General features: G+C 35.5%; 2 protein-coding genes across 3 annotated transcripts in view; one reads left to right on the top strand and one right to left on the bottom strand.

Moving 5' to 3' along the window:
• Nucleotides 1–296: 296 nt before the first annotated feature.
• On the top strand, nucleotides 297–20,002 carry LRIF1 (ligand dependent nuclear receptor interacting factor 1). Of its 2 annotated transcripts, XM_059138252.1 has the most exons (4): nucleotides 297–808; nucleotides 11,914–13,423; nucleotides 14,606–14,878; nucleotides 15,871–20,002. In XM_059138252.1, exons 1-4 carry the CDS (start codon nucleotides 741–743, stop codon nucleotides 16,306–16,308), a joined length of 2,289 nt encoding a protein of 762 aa, XP_058994235.1. In that variant the 5' UTR covers nucleotides 297–740; the 3' UTR covers nucleotides 16,309–20,002. The 2 variants fall into 2 exon arrangements, with proteins under 2 accessions (XP_058994235.1, XP_058994236.1); XM_059138253.1 differs by lacking the exon at nucleotides 11,914–13,423 and having other exon boundaries at nucleotides 301–808.
• CD53 (CD53 molecule) overlaps nucleotides 12,283–20,659 on the bottom strand; it is a 58,741-nt gene continuing 50,364 nt past the window's right edge. Inside the window, exon 8 of the mRNA XM_059138255.1 lies at nucleotides 12,283–12,548. Within this exon, the coding sequence (XP_058994238.1) occupies nucleotides 12,534–12,548 (15 nt within the window). The 3' untranslated portion in view covers nucleotides 12,283–12,533. The remainder of the gene's footprint in view (nucleotides 12,549–20,659) is intronic.

Raw genomic sequence — 20,659 nt, 5'->3', positions numbered from 1 at the left:
GCGTCTAAAAGGTTCACACATCACCAGTGCACAGAGTCCAAAAGAGCCTTCCGACCCCTTTTAAAGCACTGGCGGGAAAGGAAAACTTACCCTACCGGCTAACACAGAAGGCTGAAAATTTACGAATGACCCCGGAAACATTTTATTTTGCGTAGAAATCTTTAGAATATTCTTTTGTGATTCGTTATTTGATCCGGAAGAAGAGAGGGCAAACGCCACTTGCGATTGGATCCCATCATAAGGGCGGTGCTTCAGCGAGCCAGTCACCTTGGCAACCGGACGTGACGAACCCGGAAGCCAGTCTGAGCTTTGCCCGGCTGGCTACTGCGGTGGGCGGGGTCGGCCGGGCCTGTCCCGCACGGTCTTCTCCACTGACCCGGCACCCCTAGGGGCGGCGCCATTAAAGCCACGCCTTCCGTGTTGTCTCCGGATGGCTCTGAAGCGATGTCATAGGCTCGCCGGGGCGGAGACTCGGGCCGCTCCTCTCAGAGGCTAGGGCCCGAGCGGCGTCGTCACCCGCTTGGATTCTTCCGGTTTGTGGTGGCTGCGTCGCGTCTTTCCGAAGGCTAGGGATACTCCCTCCCTAGACCCTGCCGTCGCCCTCCTTTCAGCATCGAACCTGAGTTGCTCCGGGACACCTCCAGCCCAACCTAATCTCGCTCAGGTTCTCTCCCTTTGGAGGACCTCGGCCCCCCATTGCCCACTTTCCTGGATGTGCTGGCCCCTCCCACCCCTCTAAAATGTCCAATAACCTACAGAGGGTCTTCCTGAAACCCGCAGAGGAAAAGTCAGGCAACGCCTCGCAGTGGTAAGTACCGGTTTCGAATCTCCCTCGACACACTGCCCCTCGCCCGACTCTTAGCAGGGTGCCGAGTCGGCCGTCGTTTCCGGACGCCCTGAGAGTCAGAGGAGCGTGACCCCGCAGTGGGGGCGACTGCCGGGCTCGTCCCTTGGGCTACTCAGAGCCCTCAGAGCGCGCCTCGCTTGGAAGCGTAAAGCCTCTTCAGACCCTGACGCGGGCAGCCTCGGCCGCGGTTCCGCAGGATTCCAGCGTCTCAAGTTTCATAGGCGAAGGAGTAGATCTCCACGGGAGAGGAAGACCAACATGGCCGACGCTCCTGTGTGACTAAAACTTTCTGGAAGATTCTCGCGCACTCGCAGAAAAACACGCCGCGCCCAGCACGGAATAATAGCAAGTGCAGCCCAGGTGGCGCTGGACCTTCCGTGGAAATAGCAATTATTTAAGAGTTAGTGAAAAGGGAAGGAAAAATTTGTGCAGATGATAAGTACATGAATTCAGAAACTGAAAAATTGATACAGAGCTGGAATGGATTTTTAAAAAATTTCAAATAGTTTTTATATGCAAAGGAAGAAAAGTAGAGTAATTCTCATGTGAAATCCATCCTTTGGAACAGCGTGTTTGAAGCAGGTGTAATGAGAATGCCGTCTCTAATTGGATGTCTCTATACAGGAACTCTGACATAGGGAGATCGGTATTTCTTAAAAAGACTTAGTTGCACATTTACAATTTTTTTTTTAATCAGTTAGTAGTTTCTTTCTTTCTTTCTTTTTCTTTTTCTTTTTTTTTTTTTTAGGTTATGTTAGTCAAGATGAATTAAACGGGACAAAACTGTTAGAGAAGATCAAGTATTTTAAGTTGTAGACTCCATGGTCAGTGGATGTGTAATTGGTGAGAAAAAACTTAGTGAGTCTCTGCAGAAGGAAAATGTGAAGAAAACATGGAAATTGGAATGTAAAATTCATGGAAGAGGATTAATGTTTGAAGAACATCAGTCTACCTAAATTTAACCCTAGCTTTGACATTTACTGTTCCTGAGGCGAAGTGCGTTCTCTCCAGTCTCCTTTCCAGTAAATCAGAGTGCCTAGAGATATTTTAAGGATCAAAAGAATGAGTATATGTGAAATAGTGTAGGAAAAAAGAAAAGCAATACTTATATGTTATGTATTATTATTAGGAGAATACAACTTTATTTCTGTACAAATTTTAGCCCAGGAAATAGGTTTCTTTTAATTACAAGTAGAGGCAAAACGGAATTGTAATAACGACTGAAAAAGCACGCACAATATTTTAAGAAGAACTCACTAAATGCGATGAGCCAAAACAATATGAAGAACTGCCAAGAAAGAACCGTTGCATTACATGTTGTAAAAAGAGCCAGCTTGTGTATACGGATAACGTTTGTTGGTTTCCTTTTGGTGGAAGCTGGGGGAAGAGGCAGAGATAGTACTCTGTATGGATGACAAAAAAGTACAATTACTTCCCAATAACTGTTCATTTCTTCTCATTTGTTTTGGTATCTGGATATTTGATGACATTTGACTTGCCGTAACTTAACACAATTTGTCTTAGGATTGCATTGTTTTTCAGTATTAGAAATAAGGATAAGAATTTAACGTTTTTGTTTATTGTGTATTTTAACTCTTTTATTTAGTTTCTAAGCCTTTGGCTATCTGTATTTGACTTTTTTTTTTTTTAATTACAAACAGTTGTATTTTGATTACATTCACAAGTCATTGGAAGTTCATTAACTCATTGGTTTATGCACTGTTTTCATCATCTTCAAATGCATTTATTTCTTCAGACCACTAAGGTTTGACATCACATTTTTGGAACATTACCAGATGCTTTTCTGAAATTATTTGACTCTTATTTTCGTTATTGCTTGCATATTTGATTCTATTCTGTTTTGTAAGTAACAATTGGCATGATGTACAACTATAACTTAAAAATCATTTGATTAATATCAGCTGTTGGAAGCTTGGTTTCCTTATTTTCCTGATAATTTTAATGGTACTAAATCATCTTCATAAACTTAAAATGAGTATGATTTATTTTCTATAGATGCTTGGATTTTTCTTGAGTTACTGCTGCTTGCTTTATAAGTTTTTCATTATTGGTTTTCAGAATGTTTATTTAATGTATATCTAATTCATCAGGGCATAAAGTATAAAAGTCTTTAGAACAAAGGAAAAATCTGTAAGATATTTGTGATAGAAGGCATTCAGTTTATCTAGATTGATGCTTTATCTGCAAAGAGCAAAGCAGGAGTTAGAATGGTTTAGTGGAAAGAAGGTAAGCTTTGGAATTCTAGCAATCGAGGTTTATGTCCTAGTTTACCATTATAGTATAGTTCAAACATTTGGTTGAAAAACATTCACTGAGTGCCTACATGATAGACTTTGCTAAGTGGAGAGACTGACTAAAGAAGAGAATATGAACCATGCACGAAAAACCTTAGAGTCTAGGGGGAGGTGATGTAATACACTTTTAAAATAGTGTTGTGCATAGGATGCTGTGAGAGCATAGAGAAAGGAAATTGTAGGAAAGGTTTATGGAGCACCTGAGTTTGGGAATGTAAGTGTCAGCTATCCAATTAAAGATGAATGCAGGCTGCATCCAAATGGAGGGAACTGGTAAATAAAGCACCAGTATGACTTATTACCAGGAATCAGTATTTTTGTTTGATTCTGTACTACAAGCAGGATAAATAGATAGCTCTTCGTTTGCTATGCTCTGCTGGGAAGATTAGACTTAAATCTACCTGAGGTCATTCAGAGGATTTTAAGAAAAGGTGGTCATGTTCCTGTGTGCATTATAGATAACTGATGGTAGTGTGGATTTGGGAGTGATGGATCAGGCATATAAAGATTCTATTTAAGTTGTCCTTTCAGATTTCAGAGATTTTGAGGGCCTGAACTAGCTGATGTAGAGTAAGGTTGGATTCAAAGAAATACAGAAGGGAAAATGGGCAGATTTTGTCAGTGAATTGGCATGAGGAAAAGGGGATCAATTATAATGCCAATTATCTGGATAAGTATTGGTAAATTAATTGAGATGAGGTGAACACACCCCAAAAAAATAATCGAAGAGGTATTTGAATTTGAAACTCAGGCAGGGTCAGAGCTGAAAACAGAGATGTAAGTCATCAGCTCAGAGGTATTATAATAAAAGCCTGTGATGATACATGTCAAAATAATGAGAATCAGGAAGTGACTGGCAACTGGCTTCTATCTGCATTTAATCCTTTGTTGTTAGATGGGGAGCTAAAGTTAGTGTCCTCAGCAGTGGGCTTGGTTTGGTCAGAAACTTGATGTTTCATTATCAGTTTATTGTGCATTTCCTTTGTAAAGTGTGTTATATTATCTTTACTGTTTTGGTGTGTAAGAAAGAGACATTGATACATATACCTGATGGGCTAACTGAAATCTGTTTCTCATTAATCTCTCACTTTAATCAGTCGAATATTTTGGATCCTGTTATGTTTGGTTTATACTAAAGCATATTCAAAAAAGTGGATGGGATTGTTAAAGAAAGCATGTAATTTTGAATAACTTATTTAATATTACTGAATCTCCAGCTATAAAAATCATAGTGGCAATATCCACATTGCTGATACGTTTATCAGAATTAGAGTTAATGACAACTATTTACAATAATGGATCTGTTATGTATATAATATTATGTAGTATATATTGTTGTATGTTATTACATTATGTATATTGTGTATGTACATAATGTTAAATCATAGATGGAAAAAAATGTCTGCTAGCAGTTGAAAAAATATATTTCGCAAAAATATCTGCAAAATGTTCATAAGCCTGCAAAATTTTTATCATTCCATTTCTTATATGTGAATGTTTTATGTCAATATTAGAATAATTTAAAATGTCAAGTTATGTAAGTATGTTTAATATACTTTTTATTAAGAGTTCTCATACCTTTTTATTCAAGTTCTTACATTGTCAAAAAACTACCTGATTCATTTACTTATTTTTGGACACCAATTACATATTTTAATGGAATATGATAACTAGCATATATTGGACCTTTATCATAATTCCAGCCAGTTATTTCATTTACTTCTCATTGCAAGCCTTACTGTCCCCATTTTGCAAATGAAGAAACAGATTCAAAGAAGTTAAGCAAATTTACTCCAATTAATTAACAATCGGAAGAGCCAAGATTAGAATCCTGTGAACTTTCTAATGTATTCTTTTCAGTTTTTTTAAAGTCTTAAACTTGACTGTGTTTGCAGTATAGTTCTCAGTTCAAACACCAATTGATCTAAAGTAACTAGCACATTGATGATTTTTCTAAATTTTTAAATAACCACACCAGAACATGGGGTGCAGAATCTGATTCTAATTTTAGTTATAACATTAGCTAGCAGAATATGATTATTAAGAAGGAGAATCTTTATGAGGTTTTAGTTATAGGTGTTTTTTTTCTCTTTTTGAATTAGTTATAGTTTAAATGGAATGTCTTTTCTAGATCTGAAAAAAAAAGTATACTAATTGAAGAAGTATGAATTTCACCCTGATTTATTATTTTTTGCTTAGCATTCTACACTCCAGTTGAATTTTTAGAACTTATTCCATTTTCTGCTAGGAAATCATGGTGCTGTGGTTTTGTTTTGTTTTGTTTTGTTTTTAATGATGACTTGTAGCAGGAGATAATTCAGCTAACATTTTTACAATGTGCCAGTTGCTCTTTTAGGTGGAGAGGATGTGAATTGGATAATGAATTGGATAATTTACCTTTAAGGAATTTATGGTCTCTTGTAGATTATGTGAATCTGTATTGATACACTGACATAGAAGTTGTATTTTCCTTCGTTTTTTTTGGGGGGGAGGGGAAAGGGAAGAGAGAGGAAAAATGAATGATGAGACTTGAAAATAGTTTGTGCAATATAAATGTTTTCTGTAAAGCAGAAACATATAGGCCATATAATGAAGTATGTGAGTGAGGTATCAGAAGCCTGTGTCCTTTGTTTAAAAACCATACCAATTAAAAATGTACATTCCCATATGCAAATAATTATAAAAACATTATAAAAGTTCTGCTGTGTTGAAGCTTCTAGTCTGTGAGCCAGATATTATCGACAGATTCATTGACAAAAGTGTGTAAATAAACAAAAGGAGACTAAAGAAAAGGTATTGAGATAGTTCAGTTAAAGTAGAAATTTGAAAAAGCTCCATTTTTTATATAAGTTTTTTGAGGGCCTACTATACTTGGTATTGGGGGAATCATTACAAAGTAAATGATATAGTCTCTGTAAGAAAAACAAAATTTTACTTACTTTTTAGAAGACACTATATAGAAGGCATTATATAACTCCTAGCATTAGTGGCATCAGTGGGAGTACTTTAGGTATTTTTTTTTTAAAAGATTTTATTTATTTATTTGACAGAGAGAAATCACAAGCAGAGAGAGAGGAGGAAGCAGGCTCCCTGCTGAGCAGAGAGCCTGACGCGGGCCTTGATCCCAGGACCCTGAGATCATGACCTGAGCTGAAGGCAGCGGCTTAACCCACTGAGCCACCCAGGCGCCCTACTTTAGGCATTTTAAGTTGGAAGAAATCAATGTGAGTTTGACGGACTTGGAAATATTCGTGGAGAAGATGGAGTTGGTCCTCAGTTTATAGCTATGTTTTAGATTGTTGAAGAAAGAAAGAAAATAACCTGAAGAATACTTGGAGTAAATAATATACTTAGGATAATCAAGAATAATCCTCCCTTCCTGGGAGGATCAGAGATTTTTAAGTTGAGAAGTTATAGATGGTACTGTTGTAGAGATTGGTTGGATCTAGATTTTAGACAATTTTTCAAGTCAAGCTGAATTGGCAGTGATGAATCATTGGAACGTTGAGAAAGGAGGTAGCAGGATGAAAATAATGCTTTAATCTTCCAGAGATTAAAAACTTAAAACTAGTTTAAAAGTGAAGCAAAATACAGGGGTGAGATAATGAGGACTGGACACAAGGTAATGCAGGTCTGATCTAGATAGTAGGAGTGGCAGTGGTGAAAGAGAAGAATGAGTAAAAGCTATATAAAAAAAAAAACTTTACAAACTCAGTGATTCATTCACTATGCATTTATTGAATGTTTACACTTTGTAAGCATCTATACAAGATGTTTAGGGTGAATCAAAGGTCAAAAGGGTGATAAAGGTAAGTCAGAGACGACTAGGTGATTTAAAACCTAAGTGACTTGGGAAATAGTAGTGCTAACCTATGACTGGATAACTGGGTGGTAGGATTAGAGTACTAGTTAACAGTAGAGAGTAATTTGAACTTGAAAGTCATGGTTTTAAAAAAAAGTCATAGTATTAAAAGTGAAAATGTTTGGTAAGACAACACAGATAAGGAACTGAGGTCAATATTAGGGAATAGGAATAAAGGATATAACTATGGTAGTCACTATTGCAAAGGCAATAGTTGAAGCAGTTGATGCAATAGTTGAAGCATTTGGTTTTATGTAAGGAAGAATGTCTTGAGGAGAAACGGGTCAAGAGTTGTGCTTTGGGGAATAGTCATAGTTGGATACTTAAAATGCAGAAAGTGAATAAGAAAGGAAACATTAAGAAAAACAAGCAAATTGTGCACAGTGGAATTCATGTTAGGTAGAGGTCCACAGTGTGTAATTAGCTAGAAATGTCAGTTTCACTAGGGGGCACCTAGACAGTGAGGATAAAGACAGATTTAACTGTGAGAACATAAATTGATAATCTTTGAGAATGAGATGTAGTAGAATAATGGGAAAGAAAATAGACTGCAAAAGAGAATGACTTTCTAGTGAACTTTTTGGCATATCAGTAACCAGAAGTTGGTAGATGGTCTTAATTGTGGTTCATGAACATCATCTACCAACTTCCTGTCACTGAATTTGGAACACAGGTCACAATCATCTCTCTAATCCTGTGTGACTTTAGCAATTATATGGATAATCTGTTAGTCATCTAGTCTTTCAGTATAAAGTTCTTTTTCTTTGGTGATCTTATTCTCCATTCTGTCGCCATCCATCCACTTCTGTAGTTCTTGTTGTAAGATTCAATTGCTGCATCTATGAAATTCTTGATTCAGGCATTCTCTTTTCTCAACACCAGTTGCTTTATTTCTAGCTTACTTTTTAAAGTACCGCACTCTGTGTTTTTTTTTTTCCTTAACTTTATCTGGCCTCCAGTCCAGTAATCCCTTCATTCTCTACTTTTGCCTTCTACTTTTTCCTTTTGTGTTCTCATTTTCTTCTCCTTCTGTTTAGATTCTATATGTCCTCATTTTAATAATTTTTACCAATATCCTAAATTATTTTGTTCCTCTTTGACTTTTTTGCCCCATTCTTCTGAAGCCGCTCCAACCCTGGATGAACTCAGGGATTTGCTTATACTTTGCTTAAACCCGATGAGACAAGGAAGATCTCACAAAAGCACAGACTGGTCTCACTATAAATTCATAATCTGCCTATATCCTTAGCTATCTTAGACTGTTTCAGATCTTTTTGATTCTCCTCAAATTTCTGTTTTTGCTCTCCTTATCACACCTTACACTTAATTAGCCCTCTTTATCCTCTAAATCTTGATAACTCAGAAGAGCATTAATTTATGCTCTGATTCATTTAACCTTAAAAAAGAGAAAACAGATCCTTTCTTGACCCCATTTAGCCTCCATCTACTTGCCAGTCTTTATCTTCCCTTTGACAGTCTAAGTTCATAAAAGTTGTCTGTACCTTCTATCTTAATATCCGTTTTTCATGTTAATTCCTATGCAACTTTTGTCCTCCACCAAACTTTTTTTTTTTTTTAAGATTTTATTTATTTATTTGACAAAGAAAGAGGGAGACAGTGAGAGAAGGAACACAAACAGGGGGAGCAGGTGGGAGAGAAGCAGGCTTTCCTCCAAGCAGGGAGCCAGACTCAGGACTAGATCCTAAGACCCCAGGATCATGACCTGAGCCGAAGGCAGATGCCTAACGACTAAGCCACTCAGGTGCCCCCAAACTTTTTTTTCCATGCAAGTTTACATTTTAATCTGCATCCTACTTGGCTTGTTAGAACTTTTAAATAGACTTGCCCATTTTCTCAAAACTCTCTTCCTTTGGCTTCCATTGCATCAAAATCTCTTGGTTTTTGTTCTCCTGCTCAAAGAAAATGGGAACCTGCTGAACTGTTTTAAGCAGGGAAGGATCTGTGGCTGAAGAAGAGTCCAGTTATGAAGCTACTACAGTAGTGCAAGCCAGCAGTGATGTTTGCTTGAATAGAATGGAGAAAGATAGTTTGGAAAGAATTGAAAAGATTAAGGGAAATTTAGGAGATAATACCAACAGGATTTTGTGATAGATTAAGTGTAGATGATTAGAAAGCAGGAAATTCCTTGTTCCTTGATTTATGATATGCCACTTATCATAGGGGAAGGAAAAAAAAAAAAACACTGGTAAAGTCCATGTTGAGTTTTAGGTGCATTTGAAATTCTGAATGGAAATGTCATTAGGGTAGTTGGATGTGTAAGTCTGAATCTCCAAAGAGCTAAGATGCAAATCCTTTAATTGTTGCTGTACAAATGGAGACTTATTGAAGTCATGCACATTAAAGAAATAATTGAGAAAAGCTTAAGAGTAGGAAGAGAATTCAGTCTCAGCTTTGGTGAATTTCAGCATTTGAAGGTTGATTCAGGTAGGATGAGTTGAGTTGACAAGGAAGACCAAGGAACTATTATGGAAGTAGGAGAATGTCCTGTCTAGGAAGCTTTTAAGAAAAGGAGCAAGCAGGGGCGCCTAGGTGGCTGAGTCATTAAGCATCTGCCTTCCACTTGGGTCATGATCCTTGAGTCCCAGGATTGAGCCCGCATCAGGCTCCCTTCTCAGCAGGAAGCCTGCTTCTCCCTCTCCCACTCCCCCTGTTTATGTTCCCTCTCTCATTGTGTCTCTCTCTGTCAAATAGGTAAATAAAATCTTAAAAAAGGGGGGGGGGCAAGCATTTTTGTTCTCATCCAAATATAGTGTATCATTTATCTCACCTAATGATAATTGCCTGTTTACCTGTCCATATAGCCAACAGTTTAAGTTCTTTTGGGGATTGTGGGTCGAACTAGCTTGGAGACAAGCAAATATTTTCTGTAAAGAGCCAGATAGTAAATATTTCAGGCTTTGTGGGCCATATGATCAATTCTGGTGTAACTACTCAACTGTGTTATTGTAGCATGAGAGCAACCATATATAGTACATTAAAGATGAGTGTGACTGTGTACTAATAAAACTTTACTTATGGATGCTGATATTTGAATCCCATAATTTGACAGATAACAAAATACTGCTCTTGTCACTTTTAAAAATCATTTCTTTTTTTTTCTTTTTTCTTTTTCTTTTTTTTAAAGATTTTATTTATTTATTGAGAGAGAGACAGTGAGAGAGAGCATGAGCAAGGAGAAGGTCAGAGGGAGAAGTAGACACCCCATGGAGCTGGGAGCCCGATGCAGGACTCGATCCCGGAATTCTGGGATCATGACCTGAGCCGAAGGCAGTCATCCAACCAACAGAGCCACCTAGGCGTCCCTAAAAACCATTTCTAATAGAAAAAACATTCTTAGCTTATGGGCTGCACAAAAACAGGTAGGGGGCAAAATTTGGCTGAAGGCTGTAGGTTACTAACCCTTTTCCCATAATTGAGCCAGGTGCCTGACCCGTAACAGACACTCAAGTAAATTTTTGTTGAATAAATTAAAGTTGAATAAGTTCAGGCCTTTTCTCTGTTTTTTGGGGAGTGGGGAGGTAACGAAAGTAGGTTTAATTGTATTATTTTGGGTTACAGAAAAGTAAAACTGAGTTTCAGGGCTTCCTAGAATGCATAGAGTTTTTGGCTTTGATTTTTCTAATATGTAGGTTTTAAAAACACTTATGGGCAGTAAAACACACCTTTACATCATTGAGAATTCTAATTATTACTTGTTTTCATTTGGTCTTAGTCATATAAGGTCATACTGTTGGTAGGACATGAACTCGGCATTTCTGTTGCTAGGATTTAGCATGAGAGACAGTCTATATGCAGGTGAACAAATAGATTAGTATATATTGACAACTTGTGATGTGTACCATGAAACTAACAGGTGTAGTATTATACACTAATTATGAAAGATGGGCAAAGATAGTTAAAGTGGTTAGAGAATGCATCTCTTGGGAAGTATTATTAATGCTGACACTTGAGTTATATGGGTGGGAGAGGAGAGGAGTAGCTAGGTAGAGAGCACATGTGATTACTCTGAGTCCCATAAGAACTGAGTATTTTCCAGGAACTGAAGTGGTTTTAAGCATAAATAACTTGAGGTATCTGTATTGAAGAAATCTGCAAATAATTGCTTATAAAATAGAGATTGGTATATTTTGGATTTTTAAAAGTCAGTCTGTACTAAGATACATAAGTATCAGAATCAAAATAGGCTAGTTAAAAAAAAAATCCACTGTGTTCCACGTTCATTGAAAACCACAACTGAAATGGCATTGCTGTTATTTATATGGATTGACAGGCAGTGGGAACTAATATGAATAATTTCCATACCAAGGGCTATTTAGCACCAAACTTCAAATGTGCTAAAACAATAAGTCAAGGAAGAAAATGATTCCTACATGAGTTACTCCATTTAGTCTCCGAAAATGTGGTACACTAAGGTATCATACCGTAAGAGATTCCTTAAGCAAAAGAAGGATGGCTGACAGTAGGACTTGTGAGTCATTGTCAATGGGAAGAGCACAACAGATTGGAAAGGAGGACAGAAGGAAATAATACAAGTTAAAAAAAAGAAGGGAGAATACTACTAGTTTAAGAGGAAAATATTGTAATAGACATAATTTTATACAGGGTAAAACCTTAGAAAAGTCTAATTTCCCCATTACCTAACCATATGAGCAATTCTAAATCGAAGCTGATCATACCTTTATCTCTCCTGCTTCAAAATCTTTGTTTTGCAGTATTTCACTTTGAAAACTCAAAGTGACAAATTATATACTTTTACCATATTTTATAAATTTTTATCTTTTTAAAATAATATTTGCAAATATCTGTTTTTAAATAAAATGTATATACCGTCTAGTATGTTGTATTGATTTACTCAATGTTCTTTTAAGTGTTTCAGGCTGCATGTACCAAGTAGTTCAGACGATTGGCTCCGATGGAAAAAATCTTCTGCAATTACTTCCAATTCCTAATTCTTCTGGAAATCTTATACCGCTAGTTCAATCTTCAGTCATGTCTGATGCTTTGAAAGGGAATACAGGAAGCCCAGTTCAAGTTACTTTTCAGACTCAGATTTCCAGCTCTTCCACAAGTGCATCAGTTCAATTGCCCATTTTTCAGCCAGCCAGTTCTTCAAACTATTTTCTTACAAGAACAGTAGATACAGCAGAAAAAGTTAGAGTTACTTCTGTGGGAACTGAAAATTTTACCTCATCAGTTTCTAAAGTTCAGAGTCATGGTGTGAAAATTGATGGACTCACCATGCAAACATTTGCTGTTTCTCCTTCCTCAACACAAAATGATTCACCTTATATTTTAGTAAATACTCAGAGTCTTCCAATGACTGTGAAGTCTCCAGTTTTGCCTTCTGGGCATCATTTACAGATTCCTGCCCATGCTGAAGTGAAATCTGTACCAGCGTCTTCATTGCCTCCTTCAGTTCAGCAAAAGATACTTGCAACTGCAACCACAAGTACCTCAGGAACAGTTGAGGCCTCCCAAATACCAACTGTTATTTACGTATCTCCTGTAAATACAGTGAAAAATGTAGTTACCAAGAACTTTCAAAACATTTACCCAAAACCTGTTACAGAAATAGCAAAGCCAGTGATACTAAATACCACACAAATTCCAATGAATGTTGCTAAAGAGACACAGTTAAAAGGTGGTCAGCATTCTCAAGCTGCTCCTGTGAAATGGATTTTTCAAGAAAATCTACAGCCTTGCAGTCCATCTCTTGTTCCTGTTAAGTCTTCAAATAATGTGGCTTCAAAGATTTTAAAAACTTTTGTAGATAGGAAAAATTTGGGAGATAATACTATAAATATGCCATCACTAAGTACTCTCAGTCCTAGTGGGACACAATCCAAAAGTATGCCTATTAAAGATAATGCCTTGGTTATGTTTAATGGGAAAGTCTATCTATTGGCTAAAAAGGGGACAGATGTTTTGCCATCACAAATTGACCAACAGAATTCTATTTCTCCTGATATTCCACCAAGAAAAGATACATCACAAATAGTGAGTTCAAGTCCAATCACAGAAATATCCAGAGAGGTTGTAAATATTGTTTTGGCTAAAAGTAAATCTTGCCAGATGGAGACAAAATCACTTTCAAATACTCAGCCTGCTTCCATGATCAATCTAAGGGCAGAGAAGAATAAAAAAGTGGAGAAACCATCTCTTTCTACCCCAAACCCACATAATATGAATCAATCCATTAACTACTTAAAACAGAGTAAGACTTTATTCACAAAGCCACACTTTGCAGATGGATTTAGTACAGTACAAAATGCCCCCAGAAAAGGAAATATCATCCAAAGCATAGAGAAAATAAGTTCCTCTGTTGATGCAACAACTCTTACTTCACAACAGTGTGTTTTCAGAGACCAAGAACCAAAGGTAATTTTCCCATGTCAGGGTGTTCTTTTTTTCTATCTATATAGAAAATTTTTCTTTCTTAATTCTCAAGTTAGTTACCTGTGATACCTCTTCCCCCCTCCTTTCCCATCCTCCACTCCCATCACACACAAATACCATACACACATGAATGCTTAATTAAGTCAAAGCTTTCATCTGAAAGAAATGTTTGAGGAGCATAATAGAGTACAAGCAGTACCTTTCTCTTAAATCATTTGGCATGCCAAATCTTTAAGACAAAATCAAACAAACAAAAAACTCAGCAACAAAGTTTAGAAGAGATAATGTGACATCAAAGCTTGGTAAAATTCTGTGTGTGTATATATATATATTTGTACACATATATATATACATATATGTACATATATCTACTAGATTAATGTTAGTGTATGAAAAGATCAATACTATGCATCTAGGAGAGCTGGGTTTTTTGTCTGTGATGGTGGGTAGATGTCTGGCAGTTTTTTTAGGTAGATGGTAGAAGGAGCAGAATGGGGCTGATCAGTACTGTTTGGTCATTTGCGGAAATAGGATTTATCAACATCTTTTTGTTGTTGTTGTTGTTAGTAGACAAGTTTCCATTGTTTTTTTTTTTTTTTTTTTAAAGCCCTCTCTGACTTTTCAATTATTCAACATATCCACATAGTTACCTTTCTGTTGTACTTAAGGTATGTGTCTGTGCTAAGTATTTGTGCTCACTCTTTCCTTATGGAGTGATCTACTTAATATTGCCAGTGTTTCTCCCCTTCAGTATAGAATTCATTGAATTCTAGATATGTAAGGAGGTAAATTCTGAAGTATAAGATTGATTAAAGGCATAAGACTTTTCCAGAAGACTATAATTTCCAACTAATGTTTTATAGATTATTTTTAACTTGTCATTAGTTTGTATTCTTATTTCAGTTTGAGAATCAACTGTCTGTTAACCTTTCTAGTACAAGAAAGCAAAATAAATGAGAAATTTTAAAGGGACAGTTTAAGTTTGTACTCAGTTAAATTCATTTTTTCAAGTGAGGGTGGTAAGATAAGGGTAATGTAAACCCCATTTAGGACTTTAGAGCATGATGTTTTAAGTAAGATGAGATGAACATTTAGCTGCTAGTCTGATAAAATAGCTTAAGTAATTAGCAGTATTGTTTGTGTGTTTTGTTTTCCTGATTCCAGATTCAGAATGAGATGGCATCAACATTCAAAAAAGTTACTCAAGAAAGAAATGACAAGAACCATTCCCAAGGAGGAAGCAGTAAGGCATCATATCTGAAGAGTGATGCAGAATTTAAAAAGATATTTGGTCTCACTAAAGATTTGAGAGTATGCCTTACTCGTATTCCTGATCATTTGGCCTCTGGAGAAGGTTTTGATTCCTTTAGCAGTTTGGTGAAGAGTGATACTTACAAAGAGACTGAATTGATAGTGAAGGAAGAAAAGAAAAAACAGGTAATAGATTTTTGATGTCCTTTGTAGTTACTCCATAGGTTCATGAATGTATTTTCTTAATTTGTTTTTTTAGTCTGTACATTGATATACATGATAGTTACCAAATTTGCATATGTGTATATATTATATGAAGTCAGTGTTAAAGAGAACCATATATACAAAGGTAAAAATACATCTCCAGTTAAAGATGTTGTATTGTTTCTATTCACCTATTTATTTTTTCATCAAAAAATTATAAGAAAATTCCCATAACTTTTTAATCTAGTTATCTTACTTTGAAGACCCAATGTAAAATAAATAATCCAACATGATCCAGTAAGCACTGGATATTAAACACAACTAATGAATAATTGAACACTACATCAAAAATTAATGCTGTACTATATGTTGGCTAATAGAACTTAATAAAAAAAATTTATAAGTAATCCAAATGTAGGGAAAATATAAGCATGTAGCTGTTCATTGCAGTATTACCCTTAATACAAACATTTTAAGAACTCTACTTGGTCAATAATGGTGAAAAGAAACATCTGTATAATTTGGCCTATTACTCTACTCTACTTTACCTATTACTCTTAGAAGTATATCATTATACTGTTTAATACCTCAACTTTAGATCAGAGACCAGTGAACCTTTGCCAATGAAAATCTTCAATATGTGCTTACTGTGGAAAAGGAAACAAAAAATTAAGTCAATTCTTTTTCTCAAGTACTTTACAAATGGCTGTTATAGTTTGGTGATAAATTGATACATCTAATACTTAAGTAGGAAAATGTGAATTAAGCAGTTTCTTCTCTGTGAATATCAGTAGGACACTGCTGTTCATTTTAGTACTGTACAGTGGTAAACAATTTTTTGCTGTAGTTGTCAGTATATTTTGTTGAGTTTAGTTTTAGTATCTGTTACCTGCAGATCCTGTTAAATTTGAGAGCACACTGTCTATATGGCAATAATTTGTTTTTCTTTGGAATCTTACTCAACATAACAACAGGGTTTTGATAAGAAAAGAAAAGCAAAAACCGTTAAGAAGATGGATCATACAAAGAAGAGAAAAACTGAGAGCGTGTATAACACAGCTGCAAATGGAGGAACTAACGTCACCAATTCCCAACTCATCAGCGGTATTTTACCAACTTCAGATGTATCATGCCATAACATTCTCACAAGCCGCAACAAAACCAGAGAAGAAAAGAGAACTGAGGTTGAACATTATACCCCTGAGAACCAGGAAAAAGGCACATTGAGTTCAAATGCAGCTTTTGAACAGAGTCATTCCTTTAATAAAAATTACACTGAAGATATTTTCCCCATGACGCCACCAGAGTTAGAAGAAACCATTCGAGATGAAAAAATAAGAAGACTTAAACAGGTTCTGAGAGAGAAAGAAGCAGCTCTTGAAGAAATGCGTAAGAAGATGCAACAAAAATAATAAAATATTGCTATACTTAAAGACTGCAGTGAAATAGCTGTGATTTTTTTCATATACTTTTGCATTAAGTTAATTATAGATGCATTCTGAAAGTGTCTTTAAATATGAAACTTGTTTTTTCTTCAGTTAATGATTAAATTTTATTTAAAGACTACAAAAAAAGTTGATTCACACATGCCTCTTGTGAATAATCTACATGCGGTATCTGAATCTTTGCCTAGATACTTTTTTGGGGGGAAGGAAAATTTTTCTATTTTTCTATTAATTAGAATTCCCAAAGTTTGAATATTTGTGCAAGGTTTTTTGTTTTGTTTTTAATTGTCTACATCTTTAGCTGAACTGTACAGGTGTTATTCCAACAGTAGAGAATTTATTGTATACTACTGAAATTACACAGTCCAAGGGAGGATACCAGTACTAACTTAGCCTTGCCAATGGGTTTATATATGTACTCAGACTGTATTCATAAAATGATACCATTGTTGTAAATCTATTTTATTTCATGAAAAAAAATGTATTATAACAATATTATTTAAAGATTCAAACATTTCTGAGTGAGGGACACTTGTTTTGTGGCTTTTACAAAGTAGTTTTATATAATTCAAAATGGGATTTAGAATCCAGGCTATATAGTGTAATGTTTGCTTAAAGTAATAAGTTATTATTCCTAGGTAAATGCTTTTTCTTCTTCTCCATCCTCTTCTTCCTCTTCTCCTCCTCCTCTTTTTTTTTTTGGATTATGTACATATGTAACTATGTGAAAAGTAAATCTGAACAATGGCCTCACTTAATACTTTTTAAAAATTGTAAAGTATACTTTTTCTTAATGGAGGCAAACATTTTTCTGTCTGATTATGTTTGATTTGGAGAGTTCAGGAGTTGTATGGGGATAGGGATTAATGGGAAGAAAGAAAAGTTTACCCCCCCCCCCAAAAAAAAAGATCTCCAGAAGTAAGGTCACATAAAAGTTATACATACTGAGAAAAATGCAAACTGATTGACTAAATTCTTCTGCCTTTTTTTCTTATACCAGTTTTATTGAGATAATTCATTTACCATAAATTCACCTCTTAAAAGTGTACAATTCAGTGGTTTTTATTATAGTCACAAAATTGTGCAACCATTAACATGACCTAATTTTAGGACATTCTCATCATTCCTCAAAGAACCTCATACCCATTAGCATTCACTCTCCAGATCCTCCACCCCCTCAACTGTAGGCAACCACTAATATAGTTTATGTCTCTAGGGACTTGAGGAAATTTTTAAGCATGGTAGGAATTATTCAGGATGTTTTCTTATGTGATTGGCTTCTTTCATTTAGCTTAATGTTTTCAAGGCTCATCAGTGCTGTGGCATGTATTGGTACTTAATTCTTTTAAAATTTGCTGAACAATATTCCATTATATGAATATATCACACTTTGTTTTCCATTCATTGGTTTATGGACATTTGGGTTGTTTTGGCTTCTAGGCTCTTACGTTGCTGTGAATATTTTTGTATAAGTTTTTATGTGGACAAAGGAGTATATACCTAAGACTATAATTACTGGGTCATACCCTAACTCTGTTTAACGTTTTGCACTGCCAAACTATACATGGGTATTTCTTACCCTCCTCCACCAAAATGGATCTTGTCAAGGATACCAGTGACTTCTGTGTTGCTAGATATAGTAGTTATCTTAATTTATCTATCTGGGGAAATACAATTTCACGAATCAGTGCCTCCTTTGAAGAATTTTTAAATGTTTTGTTTTTAAAGATTTTATTTATTTATTTGACAGACAGAGATCGCAAGTAGGCAGAGAGGCAGGCAGAGAGAGAGGAAGGGAAGCAGGCTCCCTGCTGAGCAGAGAGCCTGATGTGGGGCTCGATCCTAGGACCCTGGAATCATGACCTGAGCTAAAGCCAGAGGCTTTAACCCACTGAGCCACCCAGGCACCCCAAGAATTTTAAAGTGTTTTATTAAACAAGCAGTACATGTGCATTGTAAAAAACTTAAAAATACAGCAAACTGAAGTATTAAAAATTGAATCTTCATCATCACACTTTGAAATATTAATGTTGGGACATGGAGACACGTAATTACCTCTTTTATTAGGTTTATTCACAGATATCTTACGGTTTTTGGTGTAGCTGTAAATGGGGTTGATTCCTTAATTTCTCTTTCTTTTGCTTAATTATTGGTGTATAGAATTGTAGCACATTTCTGTATGTTAATCATATCCTGTGACTTCACTGAATTTGTATATCAGTTCTAGTAATTTTCTGGTGAAGTCTTTAGGGTTTTATATATAAGGTATCATGTTATTTGCAAATAGTGAAAGTTTGACTTCTTGACAATTTGGAGGCCTTTTATTTCTTCTTGTTTGATTGCTGTGGCTAGGACTTCCAGTACTGCATTAAATAACGGTGGTTAGAGTGGACATCTCTGTCTTGTTCCTGAGCATAGAGGAAAAGCTCAGTTTTTCCCCATTGAGGATGGTATTAGCTGTGGGTTTTTTGTATATGGCCTTTATTATGTTGAGGTATGTTCTCTCTAAACCTGCTTTATTGATGGCTTTTATTATGTGTGAATGTTGTACTTTATGAAATGCTTTTCTACATCTACTGAAATGATCATACATTTGTATCCTTTTTTAATTAATGTGGTATATCACATTGATTGATTTGTGAATATTGAACCATCCTTGCAAACCAGGAACAAATCCCACTTTATTACAGAGAATGATTTTTTTAATGTACTGTTGGATTCTGTTAGCTAGTATTTTTATAGAGAATTTTTACATCCATGTTCATCAAGGATATTGTCGCATACTCTTTGTCATTGTTGTTGTGTATTTATCGGGTTTTGGTTTCAGGGTGATGTTGGTCTCATAGAATAAATTTGGAATTTTTCCTTTCTTATTTTTTGGAATAGTTTGAGAAGAATAGGTAGTAACTCTTCCCTAAATGTTTGATAGAGATCTCCTTTGAAACAAGCCGTCTGGCCCTGGACTTGAGCGTTTTGGGAGATTTTTGATTACTGATTCAGTTTCTTTGCTGGTTATAGGTCTGTTGATGTTTTCTATTCCCATTTCAGTTTTCATAGTTTATATGTTTATTGGAATTTGTCCATTTCTTCCAGGTTGTCCAATTTATTGACATACAGTTTTTCATAATATTCTCATAATTTCTTGTTTATTTCTGTCATGTTAGTTATTTCTCTTCATCACTTGTGGTTTTTATTTGGGTCCTTTCTCTTTTCTTTTTGATAAATCTGGCTAGAGACTTATCAATTTCACTTATTTTTTTTTTTAAAGAACCATCTCCTGGTTTTCACCAATGTGTTCTGTTGTTTTTGTTTTTGTGGTATTTTGTTTGTTTTTCTATATCATTTATTTCTGCTCTATATTTCTTCTGGCTTTAGACTTCATTTGTTGTTCTTTTTCCAGCTTCTGTAGGTTGGAGATATATAATTAAAGGCTTTTAGTAAATAGATATTTGAAGTCATAGGTCTGAATAACATCACTTAAGGAGATTGTACAAACAGAGGATAAAATTTAAAGGTTGGGAAAAGGACAATCATGAATTTTGAGGATTGGAAGAAGTGAATGTTAAATGAATTGTATTTACAAATCCTTGAATAGTGTCTGACACATAGTAAACAATATATCAGTGTTTGTTAAATAAAATAAATTCTAAAATCACCCTGATATATTGCATTCATCTTCCATTTCATTTTCTTACATGTTTTAGCCTACTTTCTCCTTTGATTTTTCTGCTTCTTTATATTAAGGTTTTGTTGATCATGAAATCAACAAGCACCTACATTTCTTCTGATATCATATTCCATTATGCTGAAATGAAATGCTTGAATCCTTTACTGTACCATACCACTAAAACTTAAGGTCTCCAACAACGTCAAAAATTTGCTGTATCTAATGTCAATTCTTAGGCTCTATCTTACTTGACCTGTTGGTAGCGTTTGACAATTTTTATCAGTCTGTCAGTGAAATGTGTTTTTCACTCGGCATCCAAAGCACCATATTCTTGTTTTCCTGCTTCCTTATTGGCTGCTCCTTCTGTCTCTTTAGCTGGTTCCTTACCTTCTCCATGATTTCTTAAATGACTCAGTGTGTGTATGTCTTTTATTTTACATCTGTACTTGTGTTGACCTCATCTAGTTCTTACACATCAGTGCTTCTGCATACTACTATTCCCTTTGAACTTCAGCGCTATATATCGAATCATCTTCTTGACATTACCACTTAGAAATTTGATTGGCATGTCAAGTTTGACATGATTCAGACCCAGCTTGTGATTATCATCCACACCCCAAATTTGCCTCAACCAAGATTTTCTCTAAGTTA

Source organism: Mustela lutreola, chromosome 10 (assembly GCF_030435805.1).
Source record: "Mustela lutreola isolate mMusLut2 chromosome 10, mMusLut2.pri, whole genome shotgun sequence".
Classification (NCBI taxonomy): Eukaryota; Metazoa; Chordata; class Mammalia; order Carnivora; family Mustelidae; genus Mustela; species Mustela lutreola.
The sequence above is the reverse complement of the archived record's forward strand: the minus strand, read 5'-3'. Positions and strand labels throughout refer to the sequence as shown.